Source organism: Camelus dromedarius, chromosome 4, assembly GCF_036321535.1.
Source record: "Camelus dromedarius isolate mCamDro1 chromosome 4, mCamDro1.pat, whole genome shotgun sequence".
NCBI classification, from domain to species: Eukaryota; Metazoa; Chordata; class Mammalia; order Artiodactyla; family Camelidae; genus Camelus; species Camelus dromedarius.
Genome location: NC_087439.1, coordinates 37,022,075 through 37,041,431, shown reverse-complemented (window position 1 = coordinate 37,041,431; position 19,357 = coordinate 37,022,075). Strand labels below are relative to the sequence as shown.

General features: G+C 32.6%; 1 protein-coding gene across 9 annotated transcripts in view; it reads right to left on the bottom strand.

Annotated features, from left to right (window-relative positions):
- MARCHF7 (membrane associated ring-CH-type finger 7) overlaps positions 1-19,357 on the bottom strand; it is a 46,705-nt gene that overhangs the window by 18,380 nt on the left and 8,968 nt on the right. For all 9 annotated transcript variants that reach the window (XR_010380592.1, XR_010380591.1, XR_010380590.1 and 6 more), the window contains exons 2-4: positions 14,014-14,178; positions 2,813-3,008; positions 978-1,145 (exon numbers count right to left, since the gene is read on the bottom strand). Coding sequence is in view for 6 of the 9 variants with exons in the window: in XM_064484835.1 (XP_064340905.1) it covers positions 978-1,145; positions 2,813-3,008; positions 14,014-14,178 (529 nt within the window). In the remaining 3 variants the exon portion in view is untranslated. The remainder of the gene's footprint in view (positions 1-977; positions 1,146-2,812; positions 3,009-14,013; positions 14,179-19,357) is intronic.

Below are 19,357 nucleotides of genomic sequence, written 5' to 3'. Positions count from 1 at the left end.
TACTTACGCATTAAAAAAAAAAAAAAAAAAAAAAAAAAACGCTGGCTGGGAACTATGAGTCAGAATAGAGCCCTGGCATCCGCAATTTTAATAGTACACCACTTGTAGTTCTAATCTTCAAATGGAATGAGAAATACCAAAGCATCCCTTCATAAAGAATAGTCATCCATGCATCTAGTTTAAGTGCTAGATCGCTACTTTGCTAATACATGGAGTCTCACAAAAGGATAAATTGTTAGGGATTAAATCCATTCTATTCTGTATTTATACCCCCCAACTTAGAAGCTATTGACACCATCTACCAAAACTTCTGCATCCAAAGCCAAGTAAATAAAAAGATGCTTTTATTTGTCTTAAATAAAGCAAAGCCTTCCCCCATTAAGATTATTTAAAATAACCTAAACCTTTAAAAACAAATGTTATTTTCTTCTCTGTAAATCAAATTCCACTTTTATCTGCTATATTTGTCAACTTTAATCAGTACTTTTTGTCTTCAGTTATTTAGTGTTCTTGTTTTATAGTATTTATTTTGAAGAGCTTAAGCTTATGTATATTGACAGAAACAATATGGGTCTTTATTTCAACTAAATGAAAAAGACATATTCATGTTAAACTAAAGGAATTCTAAATTATGTCTTAAAATGATTTCAAGTTTTAGTCAGTTCATAAGGCAAATTATATTGTAATATATAAGAACCTATCAAGTATATTTTAAGATATAATACAATCTTAAAAGTGAAAGAATTATAGGCAGACAGAATCTGGATACTCATGTATATGTACCTTAAATTGTTTACATTTTTTAAAGCAAAAGGACAAAAAAGGTACTAGAAAACATACCAAGCTACCCTATATTTTAAATCTTCATAATATTCACTTCATTAACTCCTTTGTACTGTGATTTTAATGATAACACACAGAGAGAAAAACAAAACATTATTACGTAAGCTATATATAACAAAATAGTTTATACATACATGATGAGGTTGTGAAATCACCACTTCGGTGACTATAATCCATAAGATTACTAATGGAGGAATCTGCTCTCCTCTCTGAATCTCTCCTCTCTCTCATTAAGTCAGTTCCAAATGATCCAAGTACCACTGATGAAGATCTGGGAACTTGACTACGCCTCCAAGAAGAATCTTAAAATAATTGAAGAAGTTTTAATTCAGAGAAAGCATTCAAGGTTTCTGATGACAACAAATTTTCAGTATTACACAGAGAGATAATTATGGTTTATTACAGGAATCTCCAGTTATATGGTTTATTATAGGAATCCCCAGTTTTAGTTGGAATCAAAAGCAAAATTTGGCATAACACAAAATTATTCACTAATCACTTATAAAATTATCTCCTACTCAAACACATTCTTCTCTAACACTACAAACTATCCCCATTCAGGATGCCAATGTCTCAGTCACTCTCTAGAATATCTGACCACACAATATAAACATGCTGTAAAATGTTTGCAAAACAAAAATATAAAGCTTGCCAAAGATGTAGAATTTTATAAGTCAATGAAAGTGATGTTGAAGAACAGCCGAAATAAAAATCAAAGCCATTGTGAAATGAAAGATGCTATACTGTAGGTTTAAAACTATTTTGTCAGAACTATTATCACTGTTGCCATATTTGGTTCATTCTTATGTTAAGAATTAATGTTTTGTTGCGATTATAATCTGAATTTTGTTAGATATGATTTCATTTAAAAGTAAATTAAAAATTTTTTTAAAGTCTCAAAACTTTCCCCCTCACTATTTACCTTAAAATTTTTGTTCTTTCTCTCCTAGTCCCAAAAGCCATAATCATTTCTCTTCATTAAAGGAAATGGTCTAGGGTTAATGCTATGCCTTCACAGAGCAGAGCAAAGAAAGATCTCTACGCAATGGAATTTGTCTACAAAGTTAAGGTCAGTCTGCTCTTACTCATCATACTACTCGCAATATCCTTCAGAAGGGCCATGTCTTTCCCATGGTAGTCCTGCCTATCAAACAGAAAGGAACTGTTTACACTAATTCAATTGGTAGTACATACGCAATTCAAGAATTATATCTCCAGCTGTGTCATTACAAATTCTATCTTATCTTAGAACTATTTCAGGCATTGGCTAGTGTTTCATTTGAAGAAGTATAACTCAGGAGGTACCTCTCAACAAAAGAGCTTTTCAATTTGTGGAGCAAATGTGGATCTGTTGAGTACAAGATACTAAACATGAAGCTTTATGCATAAGTCATCTAAATACTAGTGTGGTTAAGTAACTTGTCCAATGCCACAGTTAGTCAAGAGGGCTAGAATCACAGCTTTCTGCTTCCTAGTACAGAACTCCCACTAGAATATCACCAACTATTTTTTGTTTAACTAAAGAATTTCTACATTTTCTGAAAATAAGTGTCATATAGCACAATGTTTATTATTTACAAAAAGTACACTTAGGAAACATTTTAAACATGTATCAGTAAATCTGGCTTTCCTAGTAACAATTTAAAAATTTACCTACTATAATAACCAGCAGAATATATGTCACTTTTACCAATTTTATTACCATATATACCAGCTATTTTAATTAATTAAAATCTAATACCCTGTTTATGTAAGACATTTGTACAAAATCAGAACAAAAAACCAAAATAAAGATTTAATTTCAGTTCTAACACTAAGTTAAGGTAACTCCACTGTATTTTGGAAACTGCACTGTATTTATGACCCACTATCTTATGTGCAGTCCACTTGCTTAATACACTATATCTTGGAAAAAGGGCTTCTGTCCAAAATACATATACAGTAATTCTTACACAAGTTTAATTCTTACCTGATACTGCATTTAAACCATGTCCAACACTTCTCCCAGCTGAGGTAGATGTACAGTTTGTATAGGAAAGTTTAGGTCTTTTTGAGTCGTGATCCCGTTGCTGGTTTTGCAATCTTGAGCGTGCTCCCTGACTTAGCTCAGACTCACTGTACCATGCAGACTGAAATGGCGATGCAGACGCTGATGCTGATGTGGACTGTTAAGTTAAAAATTTTCTTTAAAGTAACAAAAATGCCGGCAATTTTTAAATATTAAATTTAATCTACAATTCTCTAAGAAATTCCCAAGTATCCTTCATTCCTCACAAGCACAAATTTTTCTACCAGGCAGGTTTTTTGTAGTCTGTTTCCTTCAAACCACTTGTCCCTTTACTTTATACTGTAGTTGTACTTTGCTAGGTAACCAATCTGATTTAGATTATATCTTCTATGTAACTGTATACAAACAGTAGTTAAGAAACACTGAAGAGTAAAAACGACATAATCATTTTGTTTTCTTGGTTTGGTATTAATGTTCTGAGGACAATGCTTCCTCTTCTTAGAGGTATACCAAGATAGGCATACTCTACTATAAAAATAAGATTTTTGGAGTAATAAAAAAAAATTTATCCTAGATCTTATGCCTATTCTCAGGAATAGTCATCCAACAATGTAAGTGGTTAAAAAAAAAAAACCTAACATATGGAATTTCTTCATCAATGAAGCAACAAGAAACAGCTAAAATTACATATTTTAAAACTCTCAGCTCAAGGGTTTTTTTTTTTAATATACAAATATATGGTCAACAAATGAAATAACACAAAAGACACTCACAATGCACAAACACACACACATAAACAGACCAAGAAGGATGCATTTGGCATATAATCTCTGAACTGCTTGAAGATACTTATCACTAACATAAAAGTAATTTCTGGGAAATAAAGAAAAAAAGATATTTAAAAGCCATGTTAACATGCAAGTATGTGGTAAGTAGTTCATTTTATTAAAGAATGTTAAAATGAAAAAACAATGTTCTCATAAGTGTTATATTTCTTGACAAAAGAAAGCTAAAACTGGAATGTTATCATGGGCCGTAAATTCAGTTTATGTTAATGTATACGTGACAAACGTAAGAGCCCAAATAATGTGCTCCGTCAAAGAGTTTGAGTACAAATAACAAAGTTATAATACAAATAAATGTTGAAAGTTTTACAGAAAAGATAAAAAGATGTATTAACCACTTTGCCATGGGAATTCTTTTAAGGGATTACTACTTCGTTGATCTATTATCTTTTAATTATGAGAAGCATATTGCATGCATTCAGAGAACTGTATTAGTCCATGGAACTCTATAGAATAAACTTTACATGGAAAAGCTGAAGACACAAAACTGAAAAAGTAGGAATGGACAGATCAGGATTTCATCCACCCCTTGCCCCACAGAATATTTTGCTAAATGAATGTGGCAAACTTCAGCTGAGCACAAACTTGGTCTCACAAGACTTCTGAACCAAGTTTTCCACTGAGCTGCAATCAATGAACTGGAGTAGCACAAGAGATAAAATTCATTAAGTATTTCAAAATAAAAACCATTTTATGTGCCACTGTCAGGGTTTAAGGGACCTAATCCTGCAGGCCAGTGATTCTAAGACCTTTGAATTTCAAAGACCAAAATAAAAAAATGTTTTAATTTAAATTTTAGAAAGAACTGCCACTTTTTACAAGTAAGGAAATTTCAAATAGCAATTATCATCCAACTCTGCTCCCAATCTTTTAAAAGGGGCATTTTATATGCTCCTAAAACAGGAAGGACATAATAGACTAACACAAAATAGACTTTTAAAATGAATGAATTTTACTTGTATGGAATTCCTAACTTGTTCTTATTTTTCTCATTTTGCATAAACTAGACAAACTGTTACTGAATAGCACATCCACAAATAATGACTTTAGGAGCTACTGAAGGAGAAAATACCATCAGATCAATTACTTGGAAAGAGCTTCAGAGCACTGTGGAAGATTAAAAGGGTGGAATGGACAAAAAGTAGGAAAATCAGGCAGTCACTGGACTAGTAAGAAATAAGTTCTTGCGAGTAAAAATAATGGAAACAGGGAGTCATTATAAAAGATAAAAAGTTATCAAATTTAGAGACAATGTGAGAAACTGAACAAAAGTCAGTCACTCCACAGTTTTCTGGCATTGGCTATTGGTGAGATAATGACACACTATTTGGCAAATAATTTTCATGACTCACAACTCTAAAAGATAGCCTATGTGTCATCCCAGAGACAGAAATACTTGTTAATGTAAGTATAGGAAAAGAGAGATAAAGTCCTGATCAGTTTTTCTGCTGGCTTAAATTCAAAATCAAACCCTTCTCTGGTTTTTACCAATCCAATTTTGTCCATTGTTCAAATATTCTCAGTCTGAAGCAATGAGCTTTTTTTCCTTCTGAATTCCTTTAACAATTAAAGAAGTTTGGGATTCATTTCTATATTAATCTCTTATGCTGTCTAGAACTATTAGTGGTCAAATGAAATTAGAGTCTGTCTCCAAAGTATACTGCCTTGCAGATAGATACTGGATGCTTTAAAAAGTAGTTGTGGGGCTGTTTCCACTTTTTAGCTATTGTGAATAATGCTACTATGAACATTTGTGTTCAAGTTTTGTGTAGATACATATTTCTAATTTTCTTGGGTGTAACTGACGGCTCATATAATAATTCGAAGTTCTTTTAGAAAAATTAATATACTGTTTTCCAGAGCGGCTGTACCAGTTTAAAATCCCATGAGTGATTTATGAAGGTTCAAATTTCTCCATAACCTTGTCAACGCTTGCTATTGTCTCTTTATCATTTTAGCCATTCTAGTGGGTACAAAGTAGTGTCTCATTACAGTGCTGAATTGCATTTCCTAATGGCTGATGATGCTGAGCATCTATTCATGTGTTAACTGGCCATTTGTATATCTTTGGGCAAATGTCTATTCAGGTCCTTTGCTCATTTTAAATTGAATTGTCTTTTTATTGTTAGAATGTAAGAGTTCATTACATAGTCTAGTTACAATTCCCTTGTCAGATAGCATATGGTTTACAAATATTTTCTCCCATTCTCTAAGTTGTCTTTTAACTCTCTCCATGGTATCTTCTGACACACTAAAAATTTTTAATTTGGTTAAGTCCAATTAATCTTTTTGCATTTGTTACCTCCAGACTATGAACATTCGTATGAAAATAGGTGGATAAAGAGTTACTAAATATCATTTGAGTTTCACAGAGTTCTCATTTTCACTAAATTTCAGTCTCTACCCAGAATTAAGTAATAAATTTGGCTCCTGAAGTAAACATTTTTTATAAATTACTTACAACTCAAAAGGTTATGATTAGAAAGGTGAATTGTATGGTATAGGGGCTTTCTAGCTCAACAAAGGAGCTGAACACTACATTGTATACCTGAGAAATCAATGAAAACAGTTTGAAAACTTAATGGCTATAGATGTATGTACAATGGAGGGAAGAGAATTTTACAAACATTCTCTAACTAGTGGGCACCCAATTTTCATTTTACTTACTTATTTTTATCTTCATAATATTTATTTAGGTTACCCTTCCAACAAGAAGTTTACTGGAAGCATAGCCAATGAAATCATTATTCATTTACTATTAGTATTGTACAAGTCAATATCTGCATTTGGAAAATAACTGCTTCTAAAAAAAAAGTTTTAAACCATTCCCAAAGCAACTACCTTAAAAACAGTACAGCAAAAAAGATCCTTAATGAGAAAATATTTGCAAATCATGTATCAAATTAGGAACCTATATAAAACTCTTACACTTCATAATTTGAATCAATAATCAGTAAGTTTTCAAAACAGAAAACACTAGGCCCACATGAGTTCACTGATGAATTCTATCAAACATTTAAGGAAGAATTTAAACAGACTCTCCACAATCTCTTTCAGAGGAAAGCAGCAGAGAAAATACTTCCTAAATCGATCCATGAAGATAGCACTACCCTAATACCAAAATCAAACAAAGAAATAAGAAGAAATCTATAGGCCATTCTCTCTCATGAACATAGATGGAAAAATACTGAACAAAATATCAGCAAACTGAATCCAAAAAGTATAAAATACAACACCCTTTATGATTAAAAACTCTCAGCAAACTAGAAATAGAGAATAACTTCCTCAATTGTATAAATGCAAAAAAATGTACAAATAACATATTTGTCCCCACTTTTTAAAACTGAACTATGACCATTTCATAATGTTGTGTCAATTTCTGGTGTACAGCATGTTTCTATCACACAGATACAAATATTCCTTTCCAGATTCTTTTTCATTATAGTTTACTAGGAGATACTGAATATAGTTCCCTGTGCTATACAGTATAAACTTATTATCTATTTTGTTTAAAAAGTATTTGCAAATCTCAAACTCCCAATTTATTCCTTCCTATCCCTTTTCCCCCTGGTAACCTTAAGGTTGTTTTCCATGTCTGTTGAGTCTGTTTCTGTTTTGTAAATAAGTTCATTTGTGTGGTTTTTTTTTTTTTCTCTTAAGATTCCACATATAAGTGATATATGGTATTTTTCTGCTTCTGGCTTATTTCACTTAGAATGGATTCCCAGGTCCATCCATGTTGCAAATGGTATTATTTTATTCTTTTTTATGGCTGAGTAGTATTCGTGTGTGTGTGTGTGTGTGTGTGTGTGTGTGTGTGTGTGTGTGTGTGTGTGTGTGTGTGTGAGTGACACAACTTTATCCAGTCGATGGACATTTACGTTGCTTCCATTTCTTGGCTATTGTAAATAGTGCTGCTATGAACATTAGGATACATGTTATCTTTCTTAATTACAGTCCCCTCCAAATATATGCCCAGGAGCAGGATTGCTGGATCATATGTTAAGTCTATTTTTAGTTTTATGAGGAATCTCCATACTGTTTTCAGTAACGGTGGCACCAAACTACATTCCTACCCACAGTATAGGAGGGTTCCCTGTTCTCCACACCCCCTCCAGCATTTATTGTTTGTGGACTTTTTAATGATGGCCATTCTGATTGGTGTGAAGTGATACCTCACAGTAGTTTTGATTTGCATTTCTCTGATAATTAGTGATACACAGCATTTTTTCCTGTGCCTTTTGGCCATTCGTATGTCTTCATTAGAGCACTGCTTACTTAGGTCTTCTGCCCATTTTTGGATTGGGTTATTTTTTGTTGTTGTTGCTATTAAGTTGTATGAGCTGTTTATATATTCTGGAAATTAAGCCCTGGTCAGTCACATCATTTGCAAGTATTTTCTCCCAATCCATAGGTTGTCTTTTTGTTTTGCTTATGCTTTCCTTTATGCAAAAGCTTGTAAGTTTAATTAGGTCCCATTTGTTTATTTTTGCTTTTATTTCTAATGCCTGAGTAGACTGCCCTAGGAGAACAATGCTAAGATTTATGTCAGAAAATGTCCAGGAAAACTGGACAGCCACATGTAAATCAATTATATTAGAACACTACCTCACACCATACACAAAAATAAACTCAAATGGCTTAAAGACTTAAACTTAAGATAAGACACTGTATTTAATAGAGAGAAACTTAAAAGCTTTTTCATTAAGATCAGGTACAAGGCACTGCTTTTTTCTTCTTTGTTTAAAAATGACATATAATTGACAATAATGAGTTTCACCTGTACCACATAATAACTATATATGTGTGTATACATGTGTATACATGTGTATATATATGGTGAAATGAACAACACAATCACATAATCATTCTAGTTAAAATTCCCCATTACAAAGTTACAGTTTTTTTCCTTGTGAGAATTTTTAAGGTCTACTCTTTTAGCAATTTTCAAATATGTAACGTAGTATTATTAATTATAGTCACCATTCTGTACACAACATCCCCATGACTTATTTTATAATTGGAAATCTGTACCTTTTGACCTTCACTCATTTTGTACATTACTTTGACGTATGTGTGGATATTTTAAGAATATTAATTCTTCCAATCCACGAGCATGGAATATCTTTCCATTTATTTGTGTTTTCTTTAATTTCTTTCATCAATGTCTTTATAGTTTTCAAGGTAGAGGTCTTTCACCTCCATGGTTAAATTTACTCCCAAGTACTTTATTTTTTTTCATGCAACTGTAAATTGGACTGTTTTCTTAATTTCTCTTTCTGATAGCTTGTATTAGTGTATAAAAACACAACAGATTTTTGTGTACCAACTTTGCATCTTGCAACTTTACTGAATTCATTTATTAGTTCTAACAGTTTTTTGATGGAACCTTTAGGTTTTTCTATATATGGAATCGTATCATCTGCAAATGACAGTTTTACTTCTTCCTTTCCAATCTGAATTCCTTTTACTTCTCTGTCTGACTGCCGTGGCTAGGACTTCTGATAATACACTGAAAAAAGGTGGTGAGAGTGGGCATCATTATCTGATCTTGTTTCTGATCTTAGGGGAAAAGTTTTCTGGATTTCACCATTTAATATGATACTAGCTATGGGCTTGTCATATATGACTTTTATTACATTCAAGTGCGTTCCCTCAGCACCCATTTTGTTGAGTTTTTATTATAAACCATCTTTCTTGCACCCCAGGGATAAATTCCACTTGACCATGGTACATGATCCCTTTAATGTATTTTTGAATTCAGTTTGCTAATTTGTTGAGGACTTTTGCATTTATGTTCACCACAGATACTGGCCTTTAATTTTATTTTCTTGCAGTGTCCTTATGTAGTGTTGGTATCAGGGTAGTACTGGCTTCACAGGAAGAGTTTAGGAGTATTATCCCCTTTCTATTTTTTGGAAGAGTTTGAGAAATTCTTTTTCTGAGTTCGGTAGAATTCACAAGTGAAGTGATCTGATCCTGGACTTTTTTGTCGGGGAGTTTTTGATTATGATTAAACCTCCTTACTTATTACTGCTCTGTTTAGATCTTCTATTTCTTCATGATTCAGTCTTCGTAGGTTTTGTGTTTCTAGGAATTTATCCATTTCTTATAGGTTGTCCAATCTTTTGCTGTATAATTGTTCACAGTAGTCCCTTATGATTCTTTTTATTTTTGTGGCATCATTTATAACATCTCCTCTTTCATATTTTATTTTATTTGAGTCATTTTTTTCTTGGTGAGTCTAGCTAAAGATATGTCTATTTTGTTTATCTTTTCAAAAGGCCACCTCTTAGTTTCACGTATCTTTTTAGTCTCTATTTCATTTGCTTATGTTCCAATCATTGTTATTTTCATTTTACCACTCTTTTCCAACACTGTACTGAAAGTTATAGCTAATGAAATAAGGTAAAAAAATAAAATGTATACAAATTAGGAAGGAAGATTGTAGGTGACATGATTATCTATGTAGAAAATCTGAAAGAACTGACCAAAAAACTCCTGGAACTAACAAATAATTATAGTACAGTTGCAGTATACAAGGTTAATATACAGAAGTCAATTGTTTTCCTTTCTTTATACCCAGAATGAAAAAGTGGAATTTGAAATCAAAAGCTCTTACAATTAATTAATAAAATGACAAACAACCCAACTTAAAAATGAGCAAAAGATCTGACTAGACATTTCTTTATACATATAAAAATAGCCAATTAGCAATGAGGAGATGCTCAACACCATGAGTCATCAAGGCAATCCAAATGAAAACTATGAGATACTACTTCACACACATGACAGGATGGTTAGAATCAAAACGTAAGGCAAGTACAGACAAGGATGAATAGAGATCAGAACCCTCATACGTAACTGCTATTCAACCATAAAAAGAAATGAAGTGCTGATATATGCTATCGTCATGTAGATGAACCTTAAAAAATATGCTAAGTGAGAGAAGCTAGTCACATAAAGACCATACAGAATGTTTCTACTCATGAATGTGAAAGTCCAAAATAGGGAAATCTAGAGGCAGAAAGTAGGTTAGTGGTTGCTCAGTTCCGAGCGGGGAGAGTAAAGAAAACAGTGCAGTGATAGCTAAAGGATCTAGGATACTCTCTTGAGGTAATGAAAGGTTCTAAAATTGACTATGATGATGGTTTGTACAATTCTGTGAATACACTAAAAACCACTGACTTGTATACTTTGAGTAGGCAAGCTGCAGGGTTTCTGATTTATATCTCAACACTGTCACCTTTCAGACCAAACTGCCAAACATGGCTTCCCTTCCCTTATGAACAAAACACCTTACAGACCCAATTGTGTTTCCCTGTGATATCTCTGACACCCAAAACAAGAGCCCAAGTTTAACTTTAGAGTAGTGCAGAACTTATAAATGCCTATCATTGTTACAACCAACCTGGACCCACTCTCTCAGTATTATCTGTATTTTTCCCCATTCCATTTAAAACTATTTTCATTTTCTTGTTAACCTGTGTACATATGTACATATGCATGTATGTATTTCCTTGGCAGCTACCTTTGTAACAGATAAACAAGCCAAAACAAAAAAAAAATGTTAATAGCCACTGATTCTTCTAATTCTTGAGAATACTTATTATTGCAAAATATGCAATGGTACTAACATCTGTAATAGTTAATATATAAACTAGAAAAAGACAAAAATAATTGTAAGAAAGTACCTAGAACCTCCATAAAAAGCCTATTTTATTATTTCATATTAAAAGTAATCAATCTCTCCACAAAGCAAAAAGTGGGATTAGGGGTTGCTTACGTTACCGAAAAATATATAAAAGTAACAAAAATAATTACATAGTCACAGAATAATCCCAGATTTTTACTTTTAACAATATAAATTACATAAATTAAATTTTCTTTCCAAAAATATCTAAAATTCTACTTACTGTTACCAAATGATAAGATGATCAGTTTTCCACCATTCAAATTGTAAAAAAGATTTAAAGATGGAATTACAGAAATATCAGCAAGATTAATAACAGAGGCAGCCTAGTTTACAAATGACCAAGAACCAAAAGATATTTAGAAAATCAACTGTTTGGAACTTAGAACCTAGATTGCTCAAAGAGACAATGCTATCTATAAGTCTTAGATTCTTAAGCTCAGGCACACAGTATAAAAAATCATGTGATTGGGAGATACCACTTATCTTTCCAGATTTCAGATCCTTTTATGAAATGACAAAAGCATCTGTCCTATTTAACTAAAATTAAAAGTGAAAAATGTTCTGCCAAATGCCAAGTACTGTATAAATAAGGTATTTTCATATCATTTGATCCTTAATATAAATGAGATTGCTCTGTTATGCCCTGGCCTGACCCTCCTATCTGAAGCTTTAGGTTCACTAAGTGTGATAAAGAAGGACAGTGTTGTGTTGCAGACAGTTTTGAGTGAGAAAATAATCAGCAATTAACAAAAGTTCCCTTTGAAATTCAAAGGTCTTTTTTATTCATTAAATACACATCTAGCTGAGTAATCTTAAGAAGAACATTAAATAAAACTAAATGTGTGATATAATTTAAATATTCTGATAACATAGTATACTATACCCTAAAAATATTATCTACTTAAACCAATGTAAAGCCAGGAGATAAGAGTAGCAATAACAATCACCATCATTATAATTGGTAACATTCGAATTCTTCTCTAAATTCCAGGCACTGTTGTTGTAAGTGGTTTACAAGTATTACTTCTTTAAATTAGTCTTAAAAGTAACTGTATACTGTATGAGGAAATTACCATTATCGCGAGGAAACAGAAAAGTAAAGCATTTTGCTCAAGAACACAGGAATTTCAGTTTCTAAATCAAAATTAAAAGAGCAAAGCAGCCTAGGAATATACTTAAGATTGGAAATGTTCTTATAACACACTTAGAAAAAAAGACTGGAAGTCATTTAAAGTAGCTGAAAAACCTTAAGAAAAACCCCCAAATTTACAAAACTGATTAATCTTGCTAAAATCAATCAATAAAAGACTTAAAAGTGTTTTTTTTTTTTCACACTTGTTATTTATTAAACTTCCACAATGAAAAATTACACTTTTGGAATAATCTATGACATTAAGAACAAGTTCTAAGAAAAAGTCTGAAAATAGCTGTATTTTAAAGTGAATGTCAATACATTTTTAAAATATATTCAAGACTTTTAGCCTGGTTTCAGAGTCTGTGTTCCTCACTAATAAGCTACGTGAAAAATCTGACATAGATCAGTAGACAAAATTTTATCAAACGGGGAAAAAAAACCCCAATTCTGTGCTCTTAATAAGCCAATCGTTTAACCTACAACACTCCTATAGAATGCAAAATATGTGATTCTGTACCTCTGGCAAGCATACACTTACCTAGCAACAGAGTGAAAAAACAAAACAAAACAAAACACAGTATCAAACAACATTTAAAATAAAGTCCAAGTAAACAGTACATATAAAGTTAGCAAGTGAGCAGTAGATAGGGGCATTTTAGAGAAGTCATTCTATTTCATTTGTCTTTCTTTTAACATTTTGTAAAATGCTTATGTGTGCAGAAGTACTTTAAAATGACTCTGTCATATAGAACACTGCATGATATATAAATATATACATTTGTAAGACTTAAATACATTTTCACTGAAGGATTCTTAGATTCAGTTACCTAAACATTGGACTTTCGCAAATCACATGATTTAATTAGGTGGTCAATCAATTATGCAATAAACTTAAATTTGAAAGACAAGCAAGATAAATTTCTTTACACCTGCAAACCATGCCTTCTGAGGTTTATACTGTTTTATACTACAACCATTTTGTTATAACACTAATAACCTATTTGAAAAACCAAAGTGCTACTGGTCCTAAGGAAAATTAGCTACATAAGAATAGTTTATGACTTTATGTAGATTATAAACCAATGCAAACTCACTACTAATCATAAAAATAAAATGCCAAAATTCATGTAAAAGACTGTTAGTGATGTATCTTCACCAAAAGACAGCCTGTTAATTTAAATTGATACTTAAATGTTTTTAAGTAATAAGGTTTCTATGTCTTTGCAAAGTATGAACATTTTATATATGACCACAATCCTTACTCATAATTCTTAAGTCCAAAAAGATTGAAAAACATTAAGCTTTTGCTACTTGGTGTGAACATTCATTCATTTTGCTGCAGACAGATTAATATTTTGATTACAGGATGCCTCAAATCCAGCTCAATGTTATAAACATACTCTACCACTTTTTTAAAATCCGGAAAATCATGCCCCCAAGGATTTTGAAAATGAGGCTGTACCCGTATTTCAAATTAAGATGTTACCTGATATTCAGAATCCAGTCGAAACGAAGAGTCCCTTGAGTGATAGGTATCATTTAAACTACTTCCTCTGCTTCCAGACATCATCCTAGCACTTAAAGAGTCAGAGGGTTGAACAGAAATTCTTCTTGGAATCCTTGAATGTTTAGACTCCATTCTTAAGGTTTCCTGTGAAATGCAAATTTTGAGTAACTGCGTTTGGGAAAACATGCAAACTTTTGATTCTTAATCCTCTCCTTAATGATCAGCCCAAACCAAGAATTAACCATGCAAATTTATCCGGTATGAAATTGTGAGACTATTATCGCCCTTCTCTACAAGCCAAAGGTCTGAAGTCCATCAAAGTTTCCCCCGTGGTCCATAAAATGAAGCAAATATGATTAAAGTGTAATAAAAAACTGAGGTTTGCTGTTTCTAAAGCCTGAGCTCTTTTCCTTACTCAGTTCAATTCTCTGTATCTCTATAAAATCCTACATGAATCTGCCCTTGACTCTTATTATTCTCAAAGTTCAATACTTTCACCATGAACATTAGCTATGTTGTAATATCTATACACTCCTTAACACAATACGCTCTCACAGGCCTTTGTATGTGCATGTGAAGTCTATACTTCCCCATTCAATTCCTGGTCATAGTCTTAAAACAAGATCAAGTGTGCTTCCACTTTGTATATACTTTTATTAAGACATCATACTATATGCTGTAATTTGTTTTCCTGTCTCCCCTTCCAAAATCTGAGAATAATTTCTAAGTTTTCGTCACTAAATATTCCTTGACACAGGCCAAGATTCACCATTAGCTATGGCTGATTTTTAACTCTACATATAAAAGGATTCATACAACATGTACTCTTTTACATCTTGTTTTACTTGCTCAACATTATATTTGTGAGATTAATTCATGCTGTTGCATGCAGCTATAGTAAGTTCATCCTAATTGGTTTATATAATATTCCATTATCAATACATACAATTTATTTGTCTATTCTACTGTGGATGGACACTGGATTGTTTCCAGCTTTAGGCTATGATAGTAGAGCTTTTATAAAAATATTAATTTTATAAATTAAAAAAATCTTTTAAAGTTTTCTGGGGAAAGAATTTACAGTGAGGCCTCTGGACAACTGAGATGCCACCAGTCTTGAGAGTAAAAAGAGAAGGACAAAAGAAAGTAGCAATAAAAAGAAACCACAATAATCTCTTCCAATTCCCCAAATTACCCACGTTCAAGGTCAAAAATTGTTCCCTTATTGTTCTTGTAGTGGATTAAAATTAAGAAAAGTACAAGCAGATGCACTTCACTTGTCTGATATGCAGCTTAGATAGGTGCATTTACTTTATTAAAACATTCAAATTTAAACAATTTAGTTAAAAATATCTAATTCATTTTCAGCATGTAACCTCATTAACTTATCAACTAAGTTTTGGAACAGTCACCTCTTTTTACCTTAAAAGTTACTACAAAAGATTTCCATTTTCCATAATATTTGTCTCAGAAACACAGTATCAGACAATGACAGAAAAGAGGATGAAGAGAGCAAAAACATCAAAAAAACATATCGTCTATTGCAGTAAGAGATATACAACAAACATCAAAAAGATATAACACAAGCCCAGTGTCAATTAAAAGTATTCAACTAAGGATATCCAGCTAACGAGAAACTAGAGTAAAAGCTATACTATGGGACATGATTAAATCAAAGAAAGCTTACTTATCAGTAAAGGTCAGCTTCTAAGTTCCAGTTAAACACAACAGGTTACCCTTATGCATCTATTTTAGCCCCTCTTTCTAAAACCTCTATAAAACCACAGTAAATGAATCCAAAAACTTTAACCATGAAAAAAAAAAAAAAACAGGAAAAGAACATAAAAGGCAAGAGGTTTCAATGTATATTTGGAAAATCCAAAGTTGGAGGAGAGGTAGAATAATTCAGGAGAGGATAAAACTACACCCTAGATACTTTTTAGAAGAGGTAGGAACTGGAAGCAAAGCAGTTGACCTTAGCATCCTAGGAAGAATCAAGATGTGAAGATATAAGGTACATTAAAAAAGGAGTGATGCATGGGGTTGAAAATGAGTTGTTGAATTAAAATCTATAGTTGGAGCAGTAAAACCCCAAATAATTCTTCCCAAGCTCCACTCTTCCAAATATAGGATATTTATTCTCTAGAGAATAAGGATCTCCCAGGCAATTTCCCCCCCACCCTAAATATATAATCATCTCTGCACAGGTAAGTATAAGGAATAAAAGAAAATCCATATACTCAATATTGAGACCCAAAAACGCTTTCCTGGTCCTGCTTCTATAATGCTGTCAAAAACCAAGAGATTTACTGTTGGATCACCAAACAAAACACCAGAGAAGATTTCTTGATACTGACATTTGGAATGCTCCCAATTACAAAGTTAATTTGTCATTTGACCATCCTACCCACAGCAAAGTCTACTAGAAACCAAGTTTCTAATCAGCTTCTTTAGTGCTTCCCTCTAATAGACAAACATCAAGGATGACTAGGTATCCAAGGAAAACTTCCAATATAAAACAAAAGCCAAAGTAAACAACAAAAAAAGGAACTTAAGAGAAAATTTGAGTAAAGGAGCTAATTAATCATCCTCAAAAAGATCAAAAGACATTCATTCATAAAATAAGAATAGTTATCTATCATTTGACTATAATTATGTTTGTAAAAGAGAGAGAAAAGAAAATGGAGAGAAAATTACCTAAGAAATGAAAGAACCTTTCTAGAATTGAAGGACACGAATCTCCACATTGAAAGAGGTCAAGAGTAACTAGTAGGATCAAAGAAAAAAGACCAACACTAAGCACAAATTACCATCTTGAATTTCAGAACACTGGAAATAAAGAGAAGATCCTATAATTTACAAGAGTGAAAAAATGGGTTATGTACAAAAGAAAAGTAATCAATCAGAATGGCTTCTTAATCACAAGTTTAAAAACTTTTAAGACAAAAAGCAATGCTTGTACTACTGAGAAAAATAACTAGTCTAGTGGTGAAATGTGAAGTGGAGAAAAACAAATTTTCAGACATGCAAGCTTTTAAAAAACAATCAAAAAAAGAAGACAAAACCATAGGAAGGTAATGAAGATCATGTCTTAGGAAAATGGGAGTGTAAAGAATGAAAGAGTCAGACACAGAAACCAGAAAATAGTTACAAAGGTATGTAGAAAGCATAGGGAGCAAATGATCAAGATTGGAACAGTATCACAGATAATCAAAGCAAAGTTCTAAGGAAAAAATAGCATTGTATGGAAGCTATTCTGGCACACGGCAGAGATGATGAACCAATGGGAAAAACTGCTGAGTACTTAAAGCAAATAGCAATTCAATACATTAATATTGTGATGTGGGAAAATAGAGTTACTGTTCAAGAAAGGCAATACTGCAGTGTTTGAGTGATCTCTTTAATATTTACATATTTGAAATAGTGTAAACATAGACTACTGAATCAACAGTCTTGCTACAAACATGCTGTCTGATGGAGGTGGGTAGGGGAAGGACAGGATAAATAAAAAAGCACATATATAATATCGAAAAACCATCAACAGTATAAACACATCATTCAGAAATATGAAGGTAAATCCTAAAACAGCTAAAATGTGAGGACTGATGCCCATGGAAAGTGGGACTGGTAATGAGGTAAAGGCAAAGGACTGCTGTTTTCCTTTTAAGTAGGATGACCGTATTTCCTGGTTTGCGTAGAACAGCCACAGTTTGTGGTCAGAAAAGCCCTAATTTGTACTCATTATCCCGGGACAATTATTAATAGTGCTTGTGTTGTCTCTTAAAAGTGGCCTGGTTTGGATGATAAAGCACACATATGATCACCTAACATAAATCTTTCCTACCTTCAGCTTCTTATAAATTCTATACATACATCTACAAAAATTTTTTATTAAAAACGTCAATCATGAATCGGACATTTAAAGAAGGCATACGTTAGCAGAAAGATTATTAATGGTTAAAAACTGACTGCAAAAGCCCATAAATAATTTTACAAGTAGCAGATGTGTTATTTTATCAAGGAGGCTATAAAAATACTAAACAAGAACTGTACTTGTTAAGGATTTTAAACAGGGAGACAATGTTTTTTAAGACACAGGCCTATGGATGGTTCTTCAACAATAATGCTTCTTAATCATACCTCTCATAGTTTACTTCGATTATATTTACACACAATTCTTACTTGCAGACTTACTTGCAGAATGAAACTAACCTGGTAGAAAATCTGCTCAAAACAAACCTCTTGGGAGAAGGCAAAGAGGCAGAGTCCTCTGAGAGCTATAATTTATACTGCATGAAACTATTTTTGGCAACTTCTCTACATAAACTGATTGAGTTTTCACAATGTGGGTGTTACCAGAAAAACTTACATAATTTGATTGTGTAAGTTGTAGGTCAAAAGCACAAAAATAGTAAAAAATAAAATGTACAGTCTTTAAAAAATTCTACCAGACCAATTACAAGGTACTATGAGGCATCTTTTCAAGTTCATTTATTAAGCAATAGTTTTTTTATATACTTAATGTGTGCTAGGCACATTAATTGAATACTAAACAAGGAGATGGGGAGAGGGGACAACAATGAACCTACTGAGATAGTGACTATGAAGAAGCTGTAGCCTAGTAAAGAACAAACTACACAAATAACCATACAACTTAAACAGCTGTAAGTGCTCTAAAGGATAAGGTTTAAGAGAGAATAAAAGACTAGCAGGAAAAAAAGTATCTGAACCACCCAATGCTTTTTAACCAAGACTTAAAGAGTAAAGCACACAAAAAAAGTTTATGTGTACAATCTTTCCTCAATGGTCAATATAATGGTCTCTTACTTTCTTTCTGTCACTATGTAGTTGCTTTAAATACAAATTTCTTTAGATCTGATCTCACAGTTGGATAGTTGAGCGCTCCCTCTGTTCAGTGATAAGATAAAAACTTATCACCAGGGCTGGCTTTATAAGTGTACAGACATACAGGGCCCTGAACTTGATTAAAAGCTCTTCTGTTGACATCTTTAAATTACCAGTAATTTAATCTTAGAATTTGTGTTTCACAAGTGAAGTCAGTTAGAATAGTGGAGCATGAGCAGAAGAGATATGTGCCTGTCTGCCATGCCTTGTCACTTAATTTGCATTTAGCACTCATCATTGCTATGAAGCTTACATTAACACACTTATTTTTACTTTTGGAGCCTCACTCAAGTCCTAGGCATCAAAGGTCCACAGGACGTGTGTGCTCATGTTCCTTATCAACACATCTGTAACTGTGTAAGCTGAGGCACTGAAAGCTCCGAGAGGTCATATCTTTTATTCTCCAGAACATACTTCA